The 22551-nt window shown below is 52.9% G+C and overlaps 7 protein-coding genes across 7 annotated transcripts; 4 read left to right on the top strand and 3 right to left on the bottom strand.

Annotated features, from left to right (window-relative positions):
* Positions 1–298: 298 nt before the first annotated feature.
* J4E92_008809 (uncharacterized protein) lies at positions 299–1102 on the top strand (the record flags this gene model as incomplete). The annotated part of the gene is made up of 3 exons (XM_051500160.1): positions 299–383; positions 448–564; positions 612–1102. 3 exons carry the CDS (start codon positions 299–301, stop codon positions 1100–1102), a joined length of 693 nt encoding a protein of 230 aa, XP_051349548.1.
* A 512-nt stretch (positions 1103–1614) lies between these two features.
* On the top strand, positions 1615–3724 carry J4E92_008810 (uncharacterized protein; the record flags this gene model as incomplete). The annotated part of the gene is made up of 3 exons (XM_051500161.1): positions 1615–2642; positions 3090–3216; positions 3692–3724. The coding sequence occupies 3 exons, from the start codon at positions 1615–1617 to the stop codon at positions 3722–3724; spliced, it is 1188 nt and encodes a 395-aa protein (XP_051349549.1).
* A 337-nt stretch (positions 3725–4061) lies between these two features.
* Positions 4062–4886, top strand: J4E92_008811 (uncharacterized protein; the record flags this gene model as incomplete). Its single annotated transcript, XM_051500162.1, has 1 exon — positions 4062–4886. The coding sequence occupies one exon, from the start codon at positions 4062–4064 to the stop codon at positions 4884–4886; it is 825 nt and encodes a 274-aa protein (XP_051349550.1).
* A 236-nt stretch (positions 4887–5122) lies between these two features.
* J4E92_008812 (uncharacterized protein) lies at positions 5123–6061 on the bottom strand (the record flags this gene model as incomplete). Its single annotated transcript, XM_051500163.1, has 1 exon — positions 5123–6061. One exon carries the CDS (start codon positions 6059–6061, stop codon positions 5123–5125), a length of 939 nt encoding a protein of 312 aa, XP_051349551.1.
* Positions 6062–6827: 766 nt separating this feature from the next.
* J4E92_008813 (uncharacterized protein) lies at positions 6828–8747 on the bottom strand (the record flags this gene model as incomplete). Its single annotated transcript, XM_051500164.1, has 2 exons — positions 6828–8395; positions 8447–8747. The coding sequence occupies 2 exons, from the start codon at positions 8745–8747 to the stop codon at positions 6828–6830; spliced, it is 1869 nt and encodes a 622-aa protein (XP_051349552.1).
* A 5718-nt stretch (positions 8748–14465) lies between these two features.
* Positions 14466–15843, top strand: J4E92_008814 (uncharacterized protein; the record flags this gene model as incomplete). Its single annotated transcript, XM_051500165.1, has 3 exons — positions 14466–14816; positions 14868–14951; positions 15001–15843. The coding sequence occupies 3 exons, from the start codon at positions 14466–14468 to the stop codon at positions 15841–15843; spliced, it is 1278 nt and encodes a 425-aa protein (XP_051349553.1).
* A 3602-nt stretch (positions 15844–19445) lies between these two features.
* Positions 19446–22424, bottom strand: J4E92_008815 (uncharacterized protein; the record flags this gene model as incomplete). Its single annotated transcript, XM_051500166.1, has 1 exon — positions 19446–22424. The coding sequence occupies one exon, from the start codon at positions 22422–22424 to the stop codon at positions 19446–19448; it is 2979 nt and encodes a 992-aa protein (XP_051349554.1).
* Between the last annotated feature and the right edge of the window lie 127 nt (positions 22425–22551).

A 22551-nucleotide genomic window follows, 5' to 3' on the forward strand; every position in this document is an offset into this window, starting at 1 on the left:
GTTGGGCACGAAGGTCGTGTGGGCGGTGATGGGAGGGGTGCACGAGGTGTAGTAGTGAGATATGGTAATGTATATGTCTCTATGTAAGGGCCTCGACTGCTACGTGTGTTGTTGTGGCGTCGGGGTATGCAATGATGGCATGTGTTGTTGTGTGGAGAAACTTGGTGGTGGGGGGAATGCTTGCACATGTGCTAACGTGAACGCACCAGCCACTCGCCCCAACGTCACCGGCTGCGCGTCAAAGTCGCCTCCAGATATTCGCCCGCTGGAATTTGTTCGCGGCCCAACGAGACTCAGCATGGCGGGCGCACCGGGTGCAATTCGCAAAGCATGGTACCAATGGAAGATGAAGCGCTTCCCCTGGCGAAAGAAGTGGCTTGTGGGTGAGTGCAGGCCTCAACATAGGTCTCTGGCGTATCCTTGCTTCCAAGTAATAACACTTCGTAGGCTTTGATCTCCAGGGCAACACCTTTTGGGAATTCAAAGACGCACTGCACGCCCTGCGCAACCGACGGATAGCAAAATACAGTCGCAGCACTCACTATGGCGACGTGCAAATATCGCGTTCGTGCCTTCCATATTCAGTGTTTGACCGAGGCTGACTGTGGCAGCGTCATGGATGCAATGGCTGAGACACACGCGCTACGAACCCCCCACCGTCGCCGAACAACACCAGGACATGATGAGGCAGGAGCGGATGAAGCAGCTGGCAGCGCAGGCAGATGCACGATGGGCCGAGAAGCCGTCAGCGCTCGATGCGCCGGATAAGCAACAGCCCGTGCAAATGTTGCAGTCGCGAGACCCAGACAGCGGCGTCACGCAAATGAATGCCGACCAAGAGATAAGGGACGAAGTAGAACCACCGCGGCCACTCGATCAGGAACTCGCGAGACCAGCGCCAGTAGAGCCCGAACAATCCGCAGAGCCTCAGCAGATGTCACGCGACCCGCCAGCACCACCTGCCGAAGACGACGCGCCTGCCTTCACGCCTAGGAAGAGGATGAAGAAGGAGCCCAAGGACTCGCCATGGAAGCAGGCGGCTCAGAGTCAGGAGTGGCAACCCCAGGGCTGGAGTCCAGCGCCAACCAAACGACGATCATGACCACGTTCAATAGCGACTGTACAACCACCTGTTTCAATATCTGGCAAACATCAGCAAGCATATGCGATATTCAATGCCACCAAAATACTGCTCTCTGTCCGATCAACCATTTCATATTGTACAATGTCAATATAATTCTCTGTGGCGCAGGATCTGTCATGCCACGCTCTCCGACCGTGGGTCGAATGTCGAGTCGATGCGAGCCTGGCAAAGCCGATTCCTCCGCCAGTCTCCGTCAACATCAATATCTAGCACATATTCACACTCATGCTAACAACACTGTCGCTTACTTATCTACAACGCAGCAGTACCAGAATTCACGTTAGTGTCTCCGCGTTTCGCACGATGTCAGGTGTCGAGTACGAACTGTGGTACCGATTCACGAACCGGACTGTAAACCACGCGCAGTGACGAAAATCATACCAACGATGCGCTTAAGCATGCGCTTTGTAACATATATAGGCTCTCTAACCCTGTCTTGATGCCTATTCTTCCAGTTAGTATAGGGGATCATGGCACATCTTCCAAGCAACGAGGATGACATGACATTTCAGGTCGCTGCACAACATCTACCCCCAGAATTACTCCTCATCGTACTAGAGCATTGGCTCGGCCAACAACGCATCGTAGTCGATGGCTCCGCCCATCCCCATTACACACTATCCTACTCCAACCCCGAAAACATCGATCCTTTCGCCACCATCTCCAGGACCAGCGATGTCCCATCATTCATTTTCCAAGAATACTTTCGGTCTCGCATCCGCTCCTGGCTGACCGACGCCAAAGAGTTCTCCGACCCAACAACATTCTACATGACCCATCTCCTGATGAGTCTGAAGATGAAGGACCGCATAGGCTGGTACTATCTACCCAACCAGCCATGGGATGCCATTTGCCAGGACCCGAAACTCTCCTTGTCGACGAAGTTTCCGGTGATCAGCGATCACGTTGCGCAATACGCTCGCATGAAGCATCTGTCATCGCTCCACGGACTAGAGAAGATCAAACTCGACTTCACGGCTGAACAATACTTCGCCATGTTCGACGTTGCAGTACCACCCTTCCATTACCGCGACGGTGCAGTCGCCGGCGACAACTTATACCGCGACGAATTCTGCCACGGCGCCGGCCATTTTCTTTTGCACACAAATGAACTTGAACTCCATTTCGGCGATGCATACAAACAGGCAAACCCCTGGTACGACGTCCAAGAAGCTGCTTGGTGCGAGACAAACCCCGCAAAGAACTTCCCTGAAGCAAGACTACGCCCGCACGTCTGCGATAGTGGCTTGGTTATCGACTGGATATTGGAGTATGCTTGGTATGGAGGGTATCTCCAACACATTAAGACGATTACCCTAACTGGCGATATCCAGCAATGGGTGAGGGAGAAGTGGTATGATATCTTCAGGCGGCATGCTATGTACCTCGAGGAGTATCCTGGACTGTATTATCGTATTTTCGCTGTGCATGAGCCTGATCCTATTGATTTGGAAACTATTGGTATAGACGACGAGGACGAGGATGAGCAAGATGAGGCGTGGAGGCCGCAGAATCATTATCCGCCGGCTTGTAGATGTGAAGTGGGGTGTTGGCGATTACGGGGTGGGGGAGTTGAGGAAGAGTTGGAGGCCAAGTCTTGGGACGAGTTTGAGAGGTTTTCTGATGAGGTGGTGGGGGATTGGATGGGTGGTGTTAATTTGGGATCACTTTGAAGCCTACGTTAACGCCACGTCTTCTAATTTGCTTCATATCATTCCAGTGTATTCTTCAGGTCGGTTCAGTTTCTTCCTTGTATGAGGTGCGTGTACCCGACACAGGAACGAATTACTCGATCATCTTCTCGGTGGCACTATTCACTCCCTCAAGCACGTTTCTGCATGCGTTGCATCAACGTAATCAGGATAGGACAGTCGCACTGGATGCGGCGGCGCGTTGGGTACACAAACTTGCAAGAGCGTACACACAAGCTGATGTTAAATCGAAGCCCTGAATACTCGACGGTAGACATCATGAGCCCTATCGCTCGTGTCACGCACAGAACGGTGGTCCAGAGTTATAGGGGTAACAGCACAGAACGCAAGAATGCTGATCTGATGCAGTTACGGAGAAGTGTAAGTGACAATGATGTAGAAAGAATGAAGATACTCAAAAGTCATCCATCGACATGTCAAACTCGTGACGACCTTGCCGCTACACATCGATCTTGAGAGCATGCATTCATCACACTCATCGTATTGCTGCTAACATCGGAAAATCGATGTACAGCGAGGCAGGGATGAACGGCGAGGTAAAGCGAATGCAGAACAACCAATATATCCTCGGCCCCCAAACTTCCCGCGACCATGACGTCATCGCCCAGCCACTTTCTTACCTCGCCGCAACAATAACAAAACCACAACACGGTGCAAGAATCAAACTCAATCGACCCCATATCTTGATCCCCATCGTGCCGACTTTCCCCTCTCCACACATTCCAATTACTCGCATCACCGATCTACGCGTCGTGGGTCTGGAGTTCTGTCGATCTGGCGCCTTGCCATCTTGCCTAGCCGCCGATCAGCATGAGTCGGCAGCCACAACATCCAGGTCCGCGTCGATGTCAGTCGATTTGGCCTGTAGTAGTAGTGATTGACTACGGGTGACTACGTGGGCTACAACTAGCTATGCAGGAACTACGCGGGACTATGCGAGCTACATGACGCTATGCACAGGCTCCGAGGCACGATCCAGGGCTCTAAGAGGAGGGTGAGGGGTCAGCGGGATTGGGGGCGTGGTTATTGGACGAGGGGATTATGGGGGAGTTGCCCGGGTAGTGGATGTGGGAAAGCTTAAGGACGGGATGGGCGTCTGTTGGGGAACGGTTTTGTGTTTACTATCGCTTCTTTGATTGCACTTCAGCATCCTTCCTTTTTGGGATTACAGGGAAATATATACACCTCTTGAATCAATCGGAGACATGCGCTCTACACTAGTCACCACAGTGCTCGTCGGAGCAAGCGTAGTATCAGCAAAAGGCCTCTTGGACCTCCCGACCGACATAGCGAACCTACTCACTTCGCTCGCCCCAGCACCCGCAAGCGACCCCCGATGGACAAACTGGCATCCCGCTTCCAGCGGTGATGTACGCTCCCCCTGCCCCGGTCTAAACGCCCTAGCAAACCACGACTTCATCCACCGCAACGGGCGCAACATGACCATCCCACACCTAATCGCCGGCCTCGCCGCCGGCCTAAACATGGGCGCAGACTTCACCACCGCCATAGGAGCCGCGGGCCTACTCTCCTCTCCTAACCCGCTAGGCGGCTCCTTCGACCTCGACGATCTGTCCATGCACAACTTTCCCATCGAGCACGACGCCAGCATGTCGCGCCAGGACGCGTACTTCGCTAACCCGCAGCCCTTCCACAACCCAACGTGGCAGCAGTACATATCCTTCTTCGACGGCAAAGAGCGTACGGATATCCCGACGGCGAGTAAGGCGAAATATGCAAGGACGTTGGATAGTCAGAAGAGGAATCCAGAGTTTGTGTATGGGGCTAGGGAGGCGGTGTTGAGTTATGGCGAGAATGCGCTGTATCTGAGTACCATGGGCGATCCGGTTACGGGCAAGGCGAAGTTGGAGTATGTGAGGAGTATGTTTGAGCAGGAGAAGTTGCCATTTGAGCTGGGGTGGAGGCCTAGTGTACTACCAACGACGTTGGTGAGTTTGGGGTTAATGGTCGTGGAGTTGCAGTCGAGTGGACCAGAGCCGTTGCCCGAGGGCTTGAAGATTGTGGCGTAAGTGTTGTCCTTCCCTCCCTCTTCTTTTCTCTTGTTTTCCGTTTCCCTGTCTCGTTCGATGGGGAAGTTCCGGGCTAACGCTTACTTGCTAGGGATTCGTACAAGGATGTGTTCTTTGCTATTGTTGGTGGGTCGAATATTTTGGGTAACCTTACTGGAGGTATCAGTGAGGCGTTGGGGTTGTAGAATATGCTGCGTCGGTGTTCAGGAGTAGGCTACGAATCGAACCTTATTCATTCATCGTGCGAAGCCCATCCGTGTCATCTCTTCCGCATAACTGCTAGGACGCGGGCGTTGATGTGGCGCATATGCTGGCCACTGTACTGGCAACTGTCGGTAGTAGCCAAATCCTGGCTGCCATGGGATATACTGCTGCTGGTACCGAGCATGATACTCAGGCGTATACATCGGCTGGGCAGCATGGTATTGCGAGTACCCTGGTGGTGGCTGGGGATGACATTGCTGATACGGAGGTAACTGTTGACCCTGCGACCACTGTGTATACTCCTCAGGATACCAATGAACGAAGCTCGGTCGCGTGTAGTTCTGATGTCGTCCCCACAATGCATATAGACGTTGTTGCCACCCAGTCTGGGACGTCTCGTAGTTGCCAGGCTGCCCCGAAGATCTGTCGGGCGCATCGTGGCCAGCGTCGTAGGCAGCAGAGGAAATTGGGTCGTAGCCTTCAGCTCGTTTGACCATTTCCTCGCAGTCGGCAGCAATGTTCTGCTTGCGTCGCGGCCTTGGTGCGTGGATGATAGTCTTGTAACCACCGTGCCCATCATCTTCAGCAGGATCAGACGAAACCTGCGTCGGCAGCGTTGACTGATTCCCACTGGATGCCTCAGAGCTCGATCCAGAGTTACCAAAATGGAGCAAGAAAAGGTCGGGATGTTGCGCCCAGTATCGTTTAGTCTTGTCGGTACTTTCGTCGAAATCTTGCCGTGTTTGATCAGACATCTTGCTGAAATACATTTCACCCATCCATGCTGACGAGGCGTGAATATGTTGTAAGAAGGCTTCGTGCTTGCGGGCTGCCTGGAATTCTGGGCAGTCTTGGTAGTCTGGCTTATCTGGGTGAATTTGCTCCACAACAACATCGTTGTGCTCTTGTATGACAGGCTTGCTGATGAGAGCGACCTGATCGCTCTTAGGAGTTGGGGTGTGAGAGAACATGCTGCTGATTGTTACTTGTTCTGCTTTCGGAAGTGTAGGCGCGTGATGTTGGTATGCGCGTGGTTGAGAAAGTGTCTTGTTTGGTAAGTGCACTTGGGTGAAGAAAGTCAGAGAATCTTGGAGGGAAAGTGAACAAAGTATCACTTTCACTGTGAAATGCGAGAGTTATTATATATGTATCTCAATGTGAAGACGAAAGCTGCACTAACGCAACTACGGTTGACCTGCGATACATTGGCCAATGCAGGACAGTCATTCATAATGCCACAGTAAACAAGTCTGGAATTGCGAGGAAACCTTGTAGCCTAACCTAGGGACAGAGTTGAGAACCAAGGTTGCCGAAAAGAGTGGGTAACCAACCGGAGCGCAAGCTTACAAAGGACACGTGACGAGCAGTGTAATCGCGTGGTAGTGTCATGAAGAGACTACAGAAAGTAAGTAGAAAGTTGTATTCAATTATGGGAGGTTCCGAACTTTTCGAATTCCAGAGCAGTCGATATCAAACACCGGAAGACGGGACATAGGGGTATCAAGGCTGTAGAGAAACGCCGCACGCTATGCGTAATAGAAAACAAAACTACAACGAGAACAACACAAGAATAGTACAGCAACGTAATGGAAATGAAGCGAGGTCTGCAAGCCTGCTTCCGGTCATAACATGACTAAGCTTGAGGAGCGGCCCCGTCTTCGGGAGGACAAAAGACCCAAAAGCCTGGAGAATTGCCGGAGTGGCCGATGTGAGATGATGTCCATCGGGAATTCTTCTTCACTCGCCAGAATGTTCACGCTCGCGACGTTTCGCCTCGTAGTCCGCGTTGAACTGGTCCAGTAGGCCCGGTGTTTCGTCGCAAGTCGCAAAACGAGAGGGCGTGTTGGGTCCTGGCTGGTCTGCATCCAGCGCACCACGCGGAATGCCGTACGCCATGTGGAGATTCGTGATCCGGCGCTTATTGAAATGCTTCACCGAAGCCATCACGATACGCTTCTTTTGGTAGTCGTACCGAGCAGTATTGCTCTCCAACGAGGTGTCAGAGTTGCGACGGTTGGCGGCCTTCTCGTCTTCGCTCTGGTATGAGCTTGCATCCGAGCTTGACTCTGACGGCGAGGCAGCACTGATCATGTTGGTGAAGTGGCCTTCGGAGACCACTTGGTCTGCCTGGAAGCCATATCCGAGCAAGATCTCACCATCGTGACCGCGGGGGAAGATGAGAGTGCAACCTCCGAGCTCCCATGTTATTTCGCTCATTTTTTGGAGCTCGCCCTCCACTTCAGTCATGTCGTCCGCATCTCCGATAGGCTCCAGTGGCTCGCAGTCCGTCTGATCAGCGCTGGAGAGCGTAATGTGGTGGATAAGTGAAGTCTCAATGGATGAGGCCCAACCAAGGACGATGTCTCGCTTACGCTGGGGAAAGATGTTCTTCAGCGCGGCAGCGTCATTGAAGTGATGCTCCCCTTCGTCATCACTATATTCGCTGATGATGTCGCAGATGCAGGTATCATCCACATCGGCAACATGCTTGCTGTTTTGCAAGATGGCGCGCATCTTGTCCTGTAGAAGACGGATGACGCTGCGGTCGTCAGATTCCAGGATTCGGGCAATGTTCAATTCCTTCAGAGAGATCTTGCGCAAGGCCTTGTGTTCTTCCTCGGTCTTCGCGACGTCAGGAATTAGATCTTCGATCTTGACCTGCAGCAGGCGACCAGGTTCCAGAAGCGCAGCTGCGTTTAATTCAGCTTGCATCATCTTCTCGGCCTCTGGGGGCGCGTCGCGGCTCGCGTTGTGGACAGTAGCGCGAAGCCTCTTCACGGGTGGTGCTCCTTTATGCTTGTTGACAAGAGGGAAGACTTTCCTCAGGAGTATCTCATGCGCAAAGATATCGCTGTCGGGGTAGTCTTCCGAAAGTTCGAGCGCGACGTTGAACCAAGGCCTCAGAAGATAGAACTCTTCGTGCCATGGCGGGACGACAGGGAAGTCGGGGTTCTCGAGGAGCTTGGCCGCGAGAAGGCTGTAGTCCTTTTCCGCGACACGGCCGGCGGGGAAGTCATCCAAGAAGAGGTTAAACTTGTTATGGCGGCTCATCTGGTCAGCTGTGTGAAGCTTGACAGGAGACGAGTGTGTGGGTAGCTCCGGGACATGTAGAGCCCCCATCTCCAGTGCTAGCTCGATCTCGGACGCTACTGCACGAAGGGTCGCGGAGAGGCTATCGTGGGGTATGCGAATTAGGTTCACCAAGATGTGATCCCATGCTTCTCGATCGACCTGGGCCACAAGGGTGGTGGATGCGAGGGGAGTCGAACGCAGAAAGCTTGTTGCGCTGAGAATATCCTCCAGTGCTGGCGCTGTCAGTGTCTTGGCCTATGAACTACATTTGAAGATCGGCGTACCTTTCGTCTGCTCCTGCTCCAACTTCAAGGCGACTGTTGCAGCGCTCACTGTCGTCTTGCTCGGAACTGACCAGACTGAACCTAGGCGCCGAAACTTGGCGTAAGGGGACAGTCCAGGGGCGCGGGTTGAGCGGGTGACTGTCTGGTGAAGATAAGTCTCCGCAGAGGGTAGAGCGCCAGTGCGACTACCACGCGCGCCAAATGGGCCGCTGGGATGCTCGAAGATGGTGTACGCATTACTGAAGAAGTACGGTGCGGCCGGAAGAGAAAAGCAACTCGCGCGTAGTCCGAGGTGAGCCATGTCTGCGGCTTTGTCGGGTTACAGAGAGTGGTGGGTGTTTTGACGACTCGCGCGAGTGGTGAGACGGTAGAAGCTGTTGTTTGTATATATCAAAGTTCCAAGCGCGTGATCTAGGCGTCACTGGGAACTTTCGCGGTTCTGGGTTAGCGTATCGTAGTGAAGTGTACACTTGAAAAAGGCTCGTGCTTTCTGGTAGGTTGGGGTAGTGAATTTTGAGCAGAACCTTCAAAGAGTGCACGAAAAGGGTTATGGGTCGCGTGACCATACAATCACGACTGGAAAGGGCACCTATAATGGCGCGCAGCCTGTGTCAGTCGCGGAATGAACGCGGTTTCTAGAGTAGCTATCATACACTCTTTACTTTACCAGAATGATTGAGCTGCTGTTTGCTGTAGACACTGTAGACGCGTCGGCTTGCTGACGCTGTTTGTGAAAAGCTACTCTCCCATGGACTCCTTGGAACCAACGGTAGACGCATACAGCGCACAGGTCATGCTCGCGGTAGCCATTCCCTGAAGACGCCGTCGATTATATGGAAGCCTGAAATTCCATGATTGCGACTTGTTTAGCGTGAAAGTGAAATATGGCCTTCTTTCAAAGTTAGGTGTATGGGAAACATGTAATCGATCCGAATATTGGTGGTGTCTACCTCGCGGTAGGCAGCAAAGTACCGGCGGAATTCCAAAGTCATTTCCAGTCATATCCATGCTCTTTACAAAGTTGGCTGTTCGCTCGTGATAGCATCTATGAAGACATGGTTTACGTGTCCACCCAAACTTCGAATGGGGAGCGGACGCGATCGGGTAGCTTCGGCTGTGCGAGTTCCTGATGCATGCTTGAGCTACGAAGGGTTATGAGCTTCTCCCTTGAAAATGCACTGATGAGCATAGTAGGCGGACGTTGCGCCAGGATGGCAGCTGGGTGTAGTTGAAGAGACATGACGAAGCCACGCCGGATTGAGGTTTGCCGATGACGTCATGGGCAAGCGCTGGCATCACCCGGCGCCCTTGGCCGCTTGAGGGCAGTCGCGACTACCGAACACGTCCTTTACGGTCCTATTGCACCGTAAACATGTATTTGTATCGTTGCGACAGCCATATATGGCCTCAATTACTGGAATGCTATGGTCGCAGCGCACCTGCAGGCCCACGTCGGAGACCACGCCGCACAACTCACGAAACGAGCCATCATCGCATCTCTAGGTGCACAAGACCACCAAGGGCTTACTGTCTTTACAGATACATTATATGGAGATTGCACAGTACTTGCCAGAATTTGTCTGCTCGGTCATTTGGTGTTGTCGCGGTCAGGCTGCCACCAGACGCGTTCACAAAGTGCGATGCGTATCTCCACACCGACCCAATATGTACGTTGTAGCGATATGAGATCCAACAATCGCACAACACCTACCATTTGCTTCTTGTGTCACAAATTCCTGGTTATTTACCAACACGATCAGCATTCCCGGCATCGACGCATTCTTTAGCCCCTACAGCACATGCGGAGTACGAGGACGACATGGGCCTACGAGCCCACAGCGCTTCAGATGTACCACACTCGCTCTAACTCTACACAGCCTATTGGTGTGAGCTTGCAGGTCGGCCCGAAGGCATGTACGCTCAATTCTCGTTTCGCCGCCGATTGATGGTCTAAGTATGCCAGCATGTGGCACAGGTCAGTTAGCCAGCCAATTGATACCACGGAGTTACGCGCGGGGTGCTCAACCTTGCTCAAATATGGCACAACGAGTACAAACAGAGTTAAATCTGCACATCAGCCTTGTTAATGCCTGCATCAGGTTTTTCACATGACGACCCCGCAGGCGCTTGATATGGAATGACATCCAGCCGCATCTCCGAGTTTGAAAGACCTTCTCACATCATCTTCCGTGTACCACTCAATCGACGCATCCTCTGCCCACGAACAAAACCACTCGGCTTTCAAGATTCTTGGAGAAGTGACCCACACGATGGCAAGCGACGCTAGCGCCGGAGCCAGCTTTTCCAGTGGCGCATATTCTCCTGCGAATTCCAAGGCTGCCTCTGGATTCGAATCATACGAAGAGTATGAGGCAAAACTGAAGCAACCACCCAGGCGTAATTGTTGTCCTGAAAGGGACATTTTGTGGTTGGCAAGCTTTGACGGAGACGGTCATTGTTTGAAATGGGATTACTGCGACACACTCGAAAAGGATTCCTTTACATACCGCAACACACTCGAAAATGATTCCGGTAAATACTGCAACGCACACGAAAAGGATAGCCTCCATATTCCAAGGAACTTACCCGCCGTAGACGGAAGCGGTGTCAGACCTTACACAGCAATTCTATCCTGCCATGACTTCAGAATGGCACTCCGAACACCGAATAACAATGTGGCCTACAGGGTAGTTATCATAAGTGCAAAGTATCGTCCTACTTCCTCTCAAACGAAAGACATCCTCGGCCTCGGTCTGGATCTAGGGCCTGAGATATTCGACTATGCGGAGATGTGTATGGGTGATCCATGCAATGGACGACAACGACCTTGGTACAAAACCTTTCCAGCTTTACGAATAGGAAGGAACGTCTTGTGTATACTTGAGGATGCGCCAGGAACAGCATCTAAAACAGGTATCTACAATCGTCCAGCTGTATGCAACTATGCCAGCTGACTAGTATCACAGCAGTCCTGTTCTTGGCAAACACACGCAATTGGCAAGGCATGGCGACTAAACACTCTACCAGCTTTGCAATGTATCCACCCAAACGACCATCATGTGCCCCGGAAGGATTCGGCACTGCCGCTGATCTCCCTGACTATGAACATGAGAACACCTGGCTTGTTCAGCGGTTCATCACGTCGGGAATTGGCACCAATGACTTCTACGGCAAGGGTAATTTCCTTTACGTTTGCTTAGCTGCACTAATCGAGTTACAATTATCTACAGCACCTTTGCATGTACCTCATATCAGTAGGGATGGCTTGCAGCCTCAGGTGGAATTAGAGTATTACAGACGATACCGAGGTGACAGTCTCCCAATTCTGCCCTTCCGTTTTGAACCAAGTCCTCCAATTCCAACGTGGACTTATTTGAGGATCGACATTGACGCGCAACGAACTACATTGCGGTGGATAACGCGCTTTTTCCGAAAACATTTCAGCTACAGCAACGAAGGCATTCAAGCAGCTTTCGAAGACGCCATGGAATGCTTGACATTTCAACTGCAAGATCTCGAACAATCCGAGTCACAGGTCAGAGATCATCTAGCGGTGGAAGGCACAAGAAAGAGTACTCAGATGGCAGAGATGAGCATCCGTGAGAGCAAAAGAGTCATGCTACGTACGGCGACATCCATGCGCAGTCCAATACAAACGCTAACACTTTTGAAGTCACGGCTTTGGCATTTATATTCTTACCCATCTCCCTCGCATCTTCAGTGTACGGAATGGTAAGCACCTTGGTTTCTGCTCGTGGATATCATCACTAACAATCATTGTAGAATGTGCAGCAGATCAACAGTACTGGCCATTCAATCTCAGCCTTTGTGATCACGGCCGTTGCAATGTGTGCGTGTTCTGTGACGCTGTGGGCGGCTTCCGCTACTTTCCAATCTTACAGAGCCCGTATGCTACATAGGATAGAGTTGTGCCCGCCTACGGTAATGAACAGATGGCATGAAGAGTTAGTAATGAACGGGCCGCTTGGACTGATGCGGCATGAATTCAGGAAGCGCGGCTGGTTCGGCTACCCTCACTACATGGTCCTCAAGGGCTACATATGACTTAGCACCCAGCATAAACACCTCGTAATCGCTACTGTAGCTCGATAGCGATTTGTCTCTAGTTGTTCGAGAACAATACACCTAATTGTTCTCTAACATTGCGCATCTAGTATTTAATCAACTCTATTGTTTAACAGCAATTACACACGTTAGAGTTGTATTTCTTCGGCGGAAGCTTAAAGAACGTGGACTATACATTGAGGACATTTCCGCTCTTACTATTGCATTGGAGGACACGCAATCTGGTTCGCCTTATCATCGAGCTGCTACGAATCTGCCTGCAGCAGTATGAGTGAGCAGGAGATCACTCCTGCGTGAGTTGGAATACGGTCACTACACGCGTTCGAAACGACAACAAACTATCAAAGACTTCTCAGTATGTTTGACAAAAATCTACAGCTGTGACGGAGGGGTTGTCATTCGATCAGTAGCCGATGGTGCAAGCATGCGGATGAACACGTCTGTCAAATACTATGGATAGAGTGTCCGCACCGTCTCATTTGTACATCCAAGAAGTGCCGGCATTCGCAAAGTACACATTTGAAGCTACTCGTGAGAAAGCTCTTCAGTTTCGAGCGCGAAAGCTGTAAGTTGCGCGGGCATCAAAACAGAGTGGACAATAGATGCATCGCCGCGCAAAGCACTGCAGAGCACGCCCCAGGATATCAGTGATGAGCCGGTGAAGACCTTCAAAAGCCCATTGAAGAACGAAGCCAGAAAACCGCCTGCCAACGCTCCAAGAACTCTTCTCACAGCTCCGCCACGGAAAAAGATCAACATGTCAGTCAGCCACAAAGGCGGAGTTCGGGCCATGTACCTCCGTGGTGTATCCTCGTAGAGAGAACATGGCGCGCCAAGCATCCCTTGCCACGCTGTACATCGTCAACTGTAAGACTCGGGCTTACCTCGTAGAAGCGGTGAGGCTGTTCACATTGAGCGACGAAGACAGCGGGCAGTGTCGTTATCAGTGAATCTCGTCCGCGCACTTGGCACTCCGCGACGTACCGGAGTGAAGCGCTCAAAACGAACTTTTTGATTAGAAGGTCGGCGGTGGGCCATTTGAATGATCTGCAAGCGGTTGTTTTGACGTGCATGGGCCACTCCAGACTCAGATTGGACTTGGCGGGCAAGCGCGACGGGGTGATGACATCATCAGCTTTGGCTGAAGCGCGCACCGAGGCACACACGTTCAAAACTCATGAGGCTGGTAATAACGCGACTTGAGTATCGCGATTCGAGTCTCTGCAGCTTCTGAGACAGCGTGGCGATTAGTGAGGGAAATATGTGACGATATGCTCCACTTCCCCTGGGCAACCTGGCAGCTCCCGAGCTAAACCATGCGCTGGTACCCGCTTGGCGTCTACACAGCCTACCTCACCAACCACCTCGTCATCTCAACCGGCCAGGAAAACAGCAAGCCAGCACTGCCCTCCTCCCCCTCTCGATAACTAACCACTTTCGCCGGGTCCTCGCTGCGAAGACACAACCTCAAAGCATTTGCCAATTCTCCTAGCCTGTCTTCCGCCAATTGCAGGGCGTGCATTCGGCAGCTACCTACCAGACCAGCGAGCTTGGCTTCGACAAGTCATATACTGCTAGCTTTCCCGCGCCGTGCGCATCTGACTCTTCTCCCGAACAGCAATGAGTGAGTAACAATGGCCCTTTTGATTCATTTTCCCGCACGCGGCAGTTAGCCGGCCTTGTCATAGTCGCTTCGCGCAGCCTTGGTATTTGGATCGACCCTACAACACCATCGTTGTTCGGCTTTCCTAACCAAACCTCCATCGCCGCCGACCGACCGACCGGGGCGCAGCACAGCACCATCATCAACTTCCATCGCGCACTCGGCCCACGAATTATATATCGCTAACCTGTGCCCTTGGCAGAAAACATAAAGCAGTCTTTCCACCGTCACGGTCGAGCACAGAGTTATCACCGTCACCAGCAGCAAGCCATGCCCCAGCCCGCCAACGGCCGGCTCCACGATGAGCACACCCCGCTCATCGGGCGCACCCAGAATTATGAAGACGAATCGCGCGTCAAGACTATGCCCAAGCATGTCTTGCATTTGATCTACGCGACACTCGCCAGCAACTACGTCAACGTCTTCCTCGTCTTCGTGCCGCTCGGCATCATCGCCGGCGCATTGCACTGGAACCCTACCGTCGTCTTCGTCCTCAACTTCATCGCTATTATCCCTCTTGCAGCACTCCTGAGTTTCGCGACTGAGGAGCTATCCGCTAAGCTTGGCCAAACTCTTGGTGGTTTGATGAATGCGACATTTGGAAATGCCGTCGAACTCATTGTAAGCTTCCGCGCGCATCCATTGCGCTGCAGCATTGACTAACCGCAACAGGTCTCTATCGTTGCGCTCAAGCAGGGCGAAATCCGAATTGTCCAAGCCAGCATGCTGGGCAGTATTCTGTCCAACATCCTTCTTGTGAGTCAAGTCATTCTATTACTCATACTTCAGCGCTGACTGTGACCAGGTGCTCGGATGCTGCTTCCTCGCCGCGGGCCTGACTCAACACGAGAGCCGATTCAACGAGACCGTCGCATCCACCATGTCATCGCTCATGGCCGTCGCATCCGCCTCGCTCATTATCCCCGCCACCCTCTACGCTGTCATGCACGGTGACAACAAGAAGGACAACCTCGAGACTGACAAGAACATCCTGGTCCTCTCCCACGGCACTGCCATCATCCTGCTCATCCTCTACATCCTATACCTTTACTTCCAGCTCTACTCCCACCACAGCCTCTTCGCTGATGTTGAGAACCAAGAGGGAGGCGGCGAGGAAGAGGAAGCCCAGATCTTGTCGCCTGTTGCTGCCGGTGTTGCCCTTGTCATCGTTACCGTCCTTGTCGCTATTTGCGCCGAGTTCCTCGTTGATAGCATCGACTCGATTGTTGAATCCGCGCACATCAGCAAAACATTCGTCGGTTTGGTCTTGATCCCGATTGTCGGAAACGCCGCCGAGCACGTCACCGCTGTCATTGTCGCATACAAGGGCAAGATGGACCTCGCTATCAACGTCGCTATCGGATCCTCTATGCAGATTGCTCTCTTCGTCACTCCCTTCCTTGTCATTCTTGGCTGGATCATGGGACAGCCCATGACTCTCCACTTCCAGGGCTTCGAGACCATGATCTTCTTCATCTCCGTCTTGATCGTCAACTACCTGATCCAGGATGGAAAGAGCAACTACCTTGAGGGCGCCATGTGCATTGGCATCTACGCCATAATCGCGCTTGCGTTCTACATCTACCCCGATAACGCAGCTGGCGACATCACTGTCGACGTTGTCAAGCGCTTCTTCGCCGCCACCTAGAGCGTGCAAGTGTGCTAGCTGCAATCGATTCGCGTTCGCTGAGCGGCGCGATGAAACCCATTTCCTTTGTACAATCTATGTTCTGCTCTAATATATCTTGGCACAAGACTACAGAACGGAAGGGCCTCTTTGTTTTCCTATTTGCTACTGCATTTCCTTGGTTCTCTTAGTCTCCTTGTACGAGTATCTGTGGGGCGGTGCAGCTGTTCTTGGCGTTTTATCTACTTGTGGCAGTGCATCGGAACGATCGGCTGCCGAAAAGTGGAGTGTGGCTTGACGATCGAATGTGGTCTGAGCTTGGCAGGGACCTCATGTTGGTAAGGTGGAAGGAAGTGGTGGATTTGTATATGTAGGATCAAATGAACTGTCAAGAAATGTTCAGATGTTCTTATTGTCGTGGATACTCACGTTCTCAGGATGAGCTATTCAAACAACACCCCGCCTTCCAACCTCACCATCAATCTCATCTCACCACCGCCCCCTCACCGTCCCGCCTTAGCAAACTCCCCCCAAGCCGCCGCCCAAACCAGATACCAAGTCCTCGACGCCCCACCATCAATCCACCTCTCATCCCAAAACCCATCAATCCCGTCCCTGAAGAACGAATAACTCGCTCTCGGATCAATCAACGCAAGATTCGCATACAGAATCCCGCGCCACCCTCCCTCCACATTCGCCCGCCCTTCCGTGAAGAACGTATCCCATTCCTCTCTTACGAACCCCCGTGGCCGAATCAGCGAGGTGCACGGCGAAATGGGGACGATGTGTATGCCGTGGATGAGGGAGGTTTCGAGACCGAAGTACGCTGTTTGGGTATGTTAGTCCACAGTGGGGTAAACGGGGAGGCGGAGGGGTGTTCTTGATGTGTATGTGTGTGTATGTGTGTGGGTGTGGTGATGGGCCTTACAGCAACAGCAAAAGGTACTATGACGGGCATACGTACTCGCGTGATCGATTTTATTCTCAAACAGGATGCCTGCGACTTTGTTCTGCGTGTAGCGGTTCGGGTGGTTTGTGTTGTTGGAGCGGATGTACATGTAGGCGTTGAAGCAGCGGGCTTGGATGGCGAGTTGGAGGTTTCCTGTTGTCCATTGTCAGTCCACTCTTCACACACCAACCCAACCCGTAGTCAATCTGGCAGATGGTAAGATGATAGGAGGAGATGCATACCCCTCTTCTCCATATTCGCATCCCCACTAACCCTCCCCCACATCTTAACCGCATAGCAAGAAAACGCATCTTCCCCCGTACTCTCCATGTCCTTCCCATCCGCACTCTCAAACAAGCCCTTCGCCCAACTATGTCCATGCCACCAGTCAAACGCACGTTGGAAAGGGTAGTCCCGGCCGTTATAATCACTCTCCGCATAGTCCTTCACCAACATATTCGTCCACGCCCTGTTATCCCCTTGGCCCAACCACTCCGGATCCAAATACCCAATTACAGCGGCCGTGTAAACAAAGTATGCATAGTGGAAATGATGGTCGTTGTAATACGCATTCCCGAAATCAGCATTTGGATCCGTGAAGCCAGCGGCGGAGACGACGCCTTTCCAGCTGTCGTCGTAGTAAAGCGGATTACGCTGTTGATTTTCAACATAGCGCGCAAATTCCTGTTTTAACTTGTCCAACCCGGCGTTTGCGATGGCTTCGTGGTTCAACACGTCTTTGATGACCCAGACGATGGTTGCGAATTTCGACAAGGCTTTGCCGGCAAAATACATGGAGTCTTGGGGTATGCGTTCGGTCATTGCGCGCCGGAGGTCGCGTTCTGCGACGGCGGCGATGAAGGCGAGGACTTCGGGGGGATAACGCACTTTGGCGTTTGCGCTCATGGTGGGGTTCCAGGGGCCGAAGTGCATGGTTAGGGGGATGGCGGGTTCGATGAAGGTCAGCTTTTCGGCCCAGATGGCTGTTGCTATGCCTTTGGTTGTGGTGCGGAGGCGTAGGTTGGTTATTTGGTTTCGCATCTCGGGGTCGAGGGATTGGATGTGGTGCGGTAGGGCGAACATGAGTAATGGTGAGTGGCCGATCTTCGTGTACCGGAATGTGTAGATGCCTTTGCCGTCTGGTACTACGGCGGTGAGTCTGGCTTCGCATACGAAGGCTCCGCAGGCTCGGTCGTACATGGCTTCTCCTTCTGCGCCGAGTGGGTTCTTTGCTACTTGGATCGTGCCTTTGAAGGCTGGCGGGCCGACGAGCGTGTTGGCATTGATTCTGGCGAACTTCGTGGCGTCGTAGTCGAGGCTCGCTACTGGGTTGATGTACATGGCCCAACACGCTCCGTCCTTGTCTTTCAGACGATACTTGACTGTGCGGCCCATGATGATCGGTCCAACCACATCTACGAAGCCGCGACCCCCAGTCTGTATCATGGGCGTTGCGTCTCGATAGCCGGCTGTGACGAAGCTCATACCTTGAACAACAGGGAAGATAATTTTAGGTTCTTTAGGTGTGGAATGCGCGTTGAGATTGATATTGACGGAGAAGGGGAGATGCGTGTCCGTGGTAAGGGTAGTGCGAGCATCGAGTTCGACGGCGCTGAGGATGAGATGCTGTTTGTGTAGCGGGTTGATATAGCCCTTCGCAGGGTGTCCCGGTTCGAAGACCAAATCCTTCTCCTCAATATGGCTCACGCACATGCCCCATGTTTGCACCGTTCCCACATCCGATGCCGACTTGCCCCACCATATCGAGTAGGGATGTGTCCAAATAGGCTGGTTCTGCTGACCCAGAAAGGCATTGGCGTAAAACTTGTTCGTGTGCAGAGTCGTCTTGTCGTCATCTTCCACCCCCGTTCTAGGGACTGGGTGATGACGACCAATCGGTATTTGCGGAAGAATGCTGTCTTGCTGTATAGGCGTGAAGATGTTATCGGGAGGTATCTCGTCGGGAACGGCCGAGCCGCTGTAGCCTAGCGAGGTCTTGATGCCTTTACGCGTCTCGCGCAATGTTCCGAACCAACTATCCTTCTTGCTAGATTTCGAAGACTTCGACACAGGTCGGGGGTCGCCGACGCGAGATTGCGATGGTCCCATCGACGCTATCTTAGGATTCTGGAAAGGGAGCTACGTGAGCCGGATGCTCCATGTGAACTGCGTGTCAGTCTTCTCCGTGTATGCTCGTAGGCGTGATAGTGACCGTGTATCAATACAGTTGATAGACAAGTAGGTGGGTAGTGGTGATATCGGTTTAGGTTGTAGGATGCGGTCTGCAGGCTGCGAAAGATCCATGGTCTGGTGTTACTGTCGCGATGGGCGCAGTGAGGGTTGGGAAGTGACGCCTGGCCAGTTTGCTCAATACCACGAGGTTTGCGCATTTGCGCGGTCAAACGGTCGCACCACGGCGGCATTGCGAAGGAATGTACGATGTATCACTGAGTGGAAAGAAGAAAGACAAGGGAACAATGACGTGCAGTGGTGGATTGTAACATGTGACTCTGTAAGGAAAGGTGTAAGGAGGGGAAGTCACGGTGTAAGTGGAAGGAGGAGCTTTTCCACGTGGCTTGCAGAGGTGACTGCCAGCACATGACAGACAAGTAAGATTGAAAAATTGATCCGCTTCCATTGCAAGACAAGCGAACCTTTGCCTAATACCGTCCGCCTATACGAGCGGTTTCCGCAGTGGCGCAATAACACCCTGCTTAACAATAACCCTCGGTCTTGTAGCATCTTGATGTGTCTTCTTCGTGACCCACTCCTTGCCCTTGGGCACGCGCAAACTCCTCTCATACTGTTCCCTGTTCTCGAACGGGAACGGTAGCTGGCTAGCCATATACTTGACGTTAGGCTTCTGCCTCTTCTCATTGATGATGACCTTGTCCATTTTCCGGTCCTTCCGCCTATCGGCATCGATACCGGGCTTCTTGGTGACTGTTTTGGCGCCGAGGTTACGCTTCTTCTCGGCCTTGGACATGCCGTCGCCGGTCCAGGAGCCCCATCCGGGAAGGATAGAAACTTCTTCTGTTGCTTCTTCATCTGCGATGGTGGCTTTCTTTTCGGCGTCGAAATCAGCTTCGACGTCATCGCCGGCGAAACCCTTTGCTGTGAGAGCTTGGTTGCGCATGACGACGTCAAGATCGATACCCTCGTCTTCGATGCCTTGCTCGTCCATGTCCTCATCTTCTTGACCACCAATGACAGTCGCCCAACCATCGTCATCGGCCGTGGTGACGCGTTGCTTCAAGAAGCCGTCGACCTTGGTTTCTTGAGGTTTGGCCGCTTGCTTTGACTTCTTTTGAGACTTGGCTTTGGGCGTAGGCTTAGGAGCGACGGCCTTAGCTTGCGTAGCGGTGGTCGTGCTACTTGTGGCTGGGAAGAGCTCAGGCTCTGTTGTGGCTTTCTTCTCCTTCTTCGCCTTGGTCAAGAAAGGGTTGGACTCTCCGCTGCCGTTCTCTACGGGTGCGGCAGCCTTGCGCTCTTTGCGGGCACCATTCGAGAGACCGCTCAAGCCGTTCTTTTTGGCGGGCTTCCGAGATGATGCTGTGTCCGCAGCAGACTCTTTGCCTTCCGCATCCGGGTTGGCTTCGTTCTCTGCGTCGGAGCCTTCGTGCTCCTCGAACTCACTGCGATTGATCTGTATGGCTGGAGCTGCGACGTCGGTGTTAGGACCGTATCTTCTCCGCCCTGCCTTGGTAGCATTCTCATCGATTTCAGCGTTATCGCTGTCTTCACCTGCAAGCTCGCGTCTTAGGGCCTCAACAGCTTCGTCGTTCTGTGCGCGTTTCGCAGCCTCGGACTTCTGCATAAAGGCCATCTGACCCAGCTTAGACTCCTTAGTCGAGAAGGGGTTCGACTTGAGCTTGCCGAGAGATCTTTGTAGTGCGTCGTTGTCCGATTGATCGTCATCGTCGTCGCTCTCTTCCTCCTCGCTCGGCACATCAGATGCTTCCTCATCGTCATCGCGCACGGTCTTGCCCTCAACGCGACGACGAAGCTCCTCGTTCCGTCTTGCCATCTCAGTCACACCGTCGAGTGCGTCCTGGTCCCAGTTCGCCCTTCCAGTGGCTTTGATACCCTTGGCCCACTTGCTCTCGCGATGTTTAGCACCCATGCGTTCCTCAGCTCTCCGGCGATCGTTATATTCGCGCTCTTCTTCAGACAGATCAACGCCATCGGCCTTGAGTTGCTCACGTTCCTTCTCCAGCAGCTTCTCGCGCTCCCTGCGGTGTACTCGCCGATAAGACTTGCTCTTGATCTTCTTGATGCGCTTGGCGCGAACCTCTTCACGGAACAACAGCTCTCGTTGCATTCGCAGTTCAGCGCGTCGCCTGAGGACCTCCTCGACTGGAAGTTTGTTCGTTTGGAGCTCTTCCCACTTCTGTATCTTTTCCTCGTCTTCCTTGCCGTTCGACAGCCCGCTCTGCTGGAGGATGGACTGAATCGTACTTTCGAGATCGTTCGTAGGTGCGGCGGTCGTTGTGGGAAGGAGCGTCTTCTCTCCCATGTCGCCTCCGGTAGGGTTCTGGAGAGGGAACATCAAATGTTCGGCGCGGCGGTTTTGCTTGATAGTGTCGGTCCACCTCTCAAGAGTCTCGTTCGCTTTGGCGTTAGCCGCGGCGCGGTCGAGCTTGTCTTGCTGTCGCTTCGGTAAAGGCGCGTCTAGTCTCCTAGCAATGTCGTTCCGTTTTGAGGATTTGTCGTCTTGCAGTAGCTTGAGAGCCTTCTTCTTCTCCGCGTCGGCGACCTTAGGCTTAAAGCTGAGGAGATCGACTTTGCGGGAGACACCAAACTCGTCCGGTGCAGCCGACTCATGAACATCCACTTTCCTGCCCTTGGGTTTGTCATCTTCCCGTGAAGCCAACGAAGAGATCAAGTTCTGCAATTGCGCCTGGCGATCATCCTCATCTTCTTCGTCGGATGAGAGGTCGGATGCGCCATCCGCTGCGGGGTCTTCGCCTTCGCTTGGTTCCGAGTCGCTGCCGTCGAATGCGGAGGCCTTCTTCTTCTTCTCTTTCTCCCTTCGCTCCTCAGCCTCATCCTCCTCGTATTGATCCAAGGCAGTAGCTAGATCGATAGCATCTTCGCCAAGATCGTCTTCATCTTCCTCCTCTCCGTCTGCACTGTCGCCCTCGTCGAGATCGATGTCGCCATCCTCGTCCATCATGTCTTGCTCTCGTTTCGACTTCTTTGCCTTTCCCTTGTGGTTCTTGGAACTGCCTCTGAACGTGTAGCCTTCGAAGCGTTCTTCGTCGCTCTCACCGAATGCCTCGTCCGAGTCGATGCTCTCGTCATCGTCGTCGTCTTCAACGTGACCCATCTGCCAGGTGTTGCCCTCGGAGTCGCTTCCTTCGTCGTAGCTCTCGTCGCCAGACTTCTTCTTGCGCCTCTTAGGTCCGTCGTCCTCGTCCTCATCCTCGTCTTCCTCTTCATCATCGTCGCGCGCACGTTTCCGGTTGAAGGCGGGGTCAAATTCGCCTAAGCGGTTCTTGCGCACTTTCGCATCGTCTGGATTCTCGTACTGGGCGATGGAGAAGGCATCGAGGGCGCGCTTCTGCGCTTTCTTGGGGTTTCGCGACTTCGCATTGCCTTTGCTTGAAGCGCCGCCGCTTTGAATGGAGCTGCGTGCTACTCGGGGCGGCATATTGGCGTTGTGGTTGAGAGGCAAGGCGGCGGAGCGACCTGCAGAACTTCTGGGTTTGCACTTTTTTGACGCACGGGCCACGCCCACCTCCGCTCCAAACTCCGCAAACGCCTCGAAGATTCATGGC

Source organism: Alternaria infectoria (assembly GCF_024043175.1).
Source record: "Alternaria infectoria strain BMP 0036 chromosome Unknown scaffold_19, whole genome shotgun sequence".
In the NCBI taxonomy this organism is placed as follows: domain Eukaryota; kingdom Fungi; phylum Ascomycota; class Dothideomycetes; order Pleosporales; family Pleosporaceae; genus Alternaria; species Alternaria infectoria.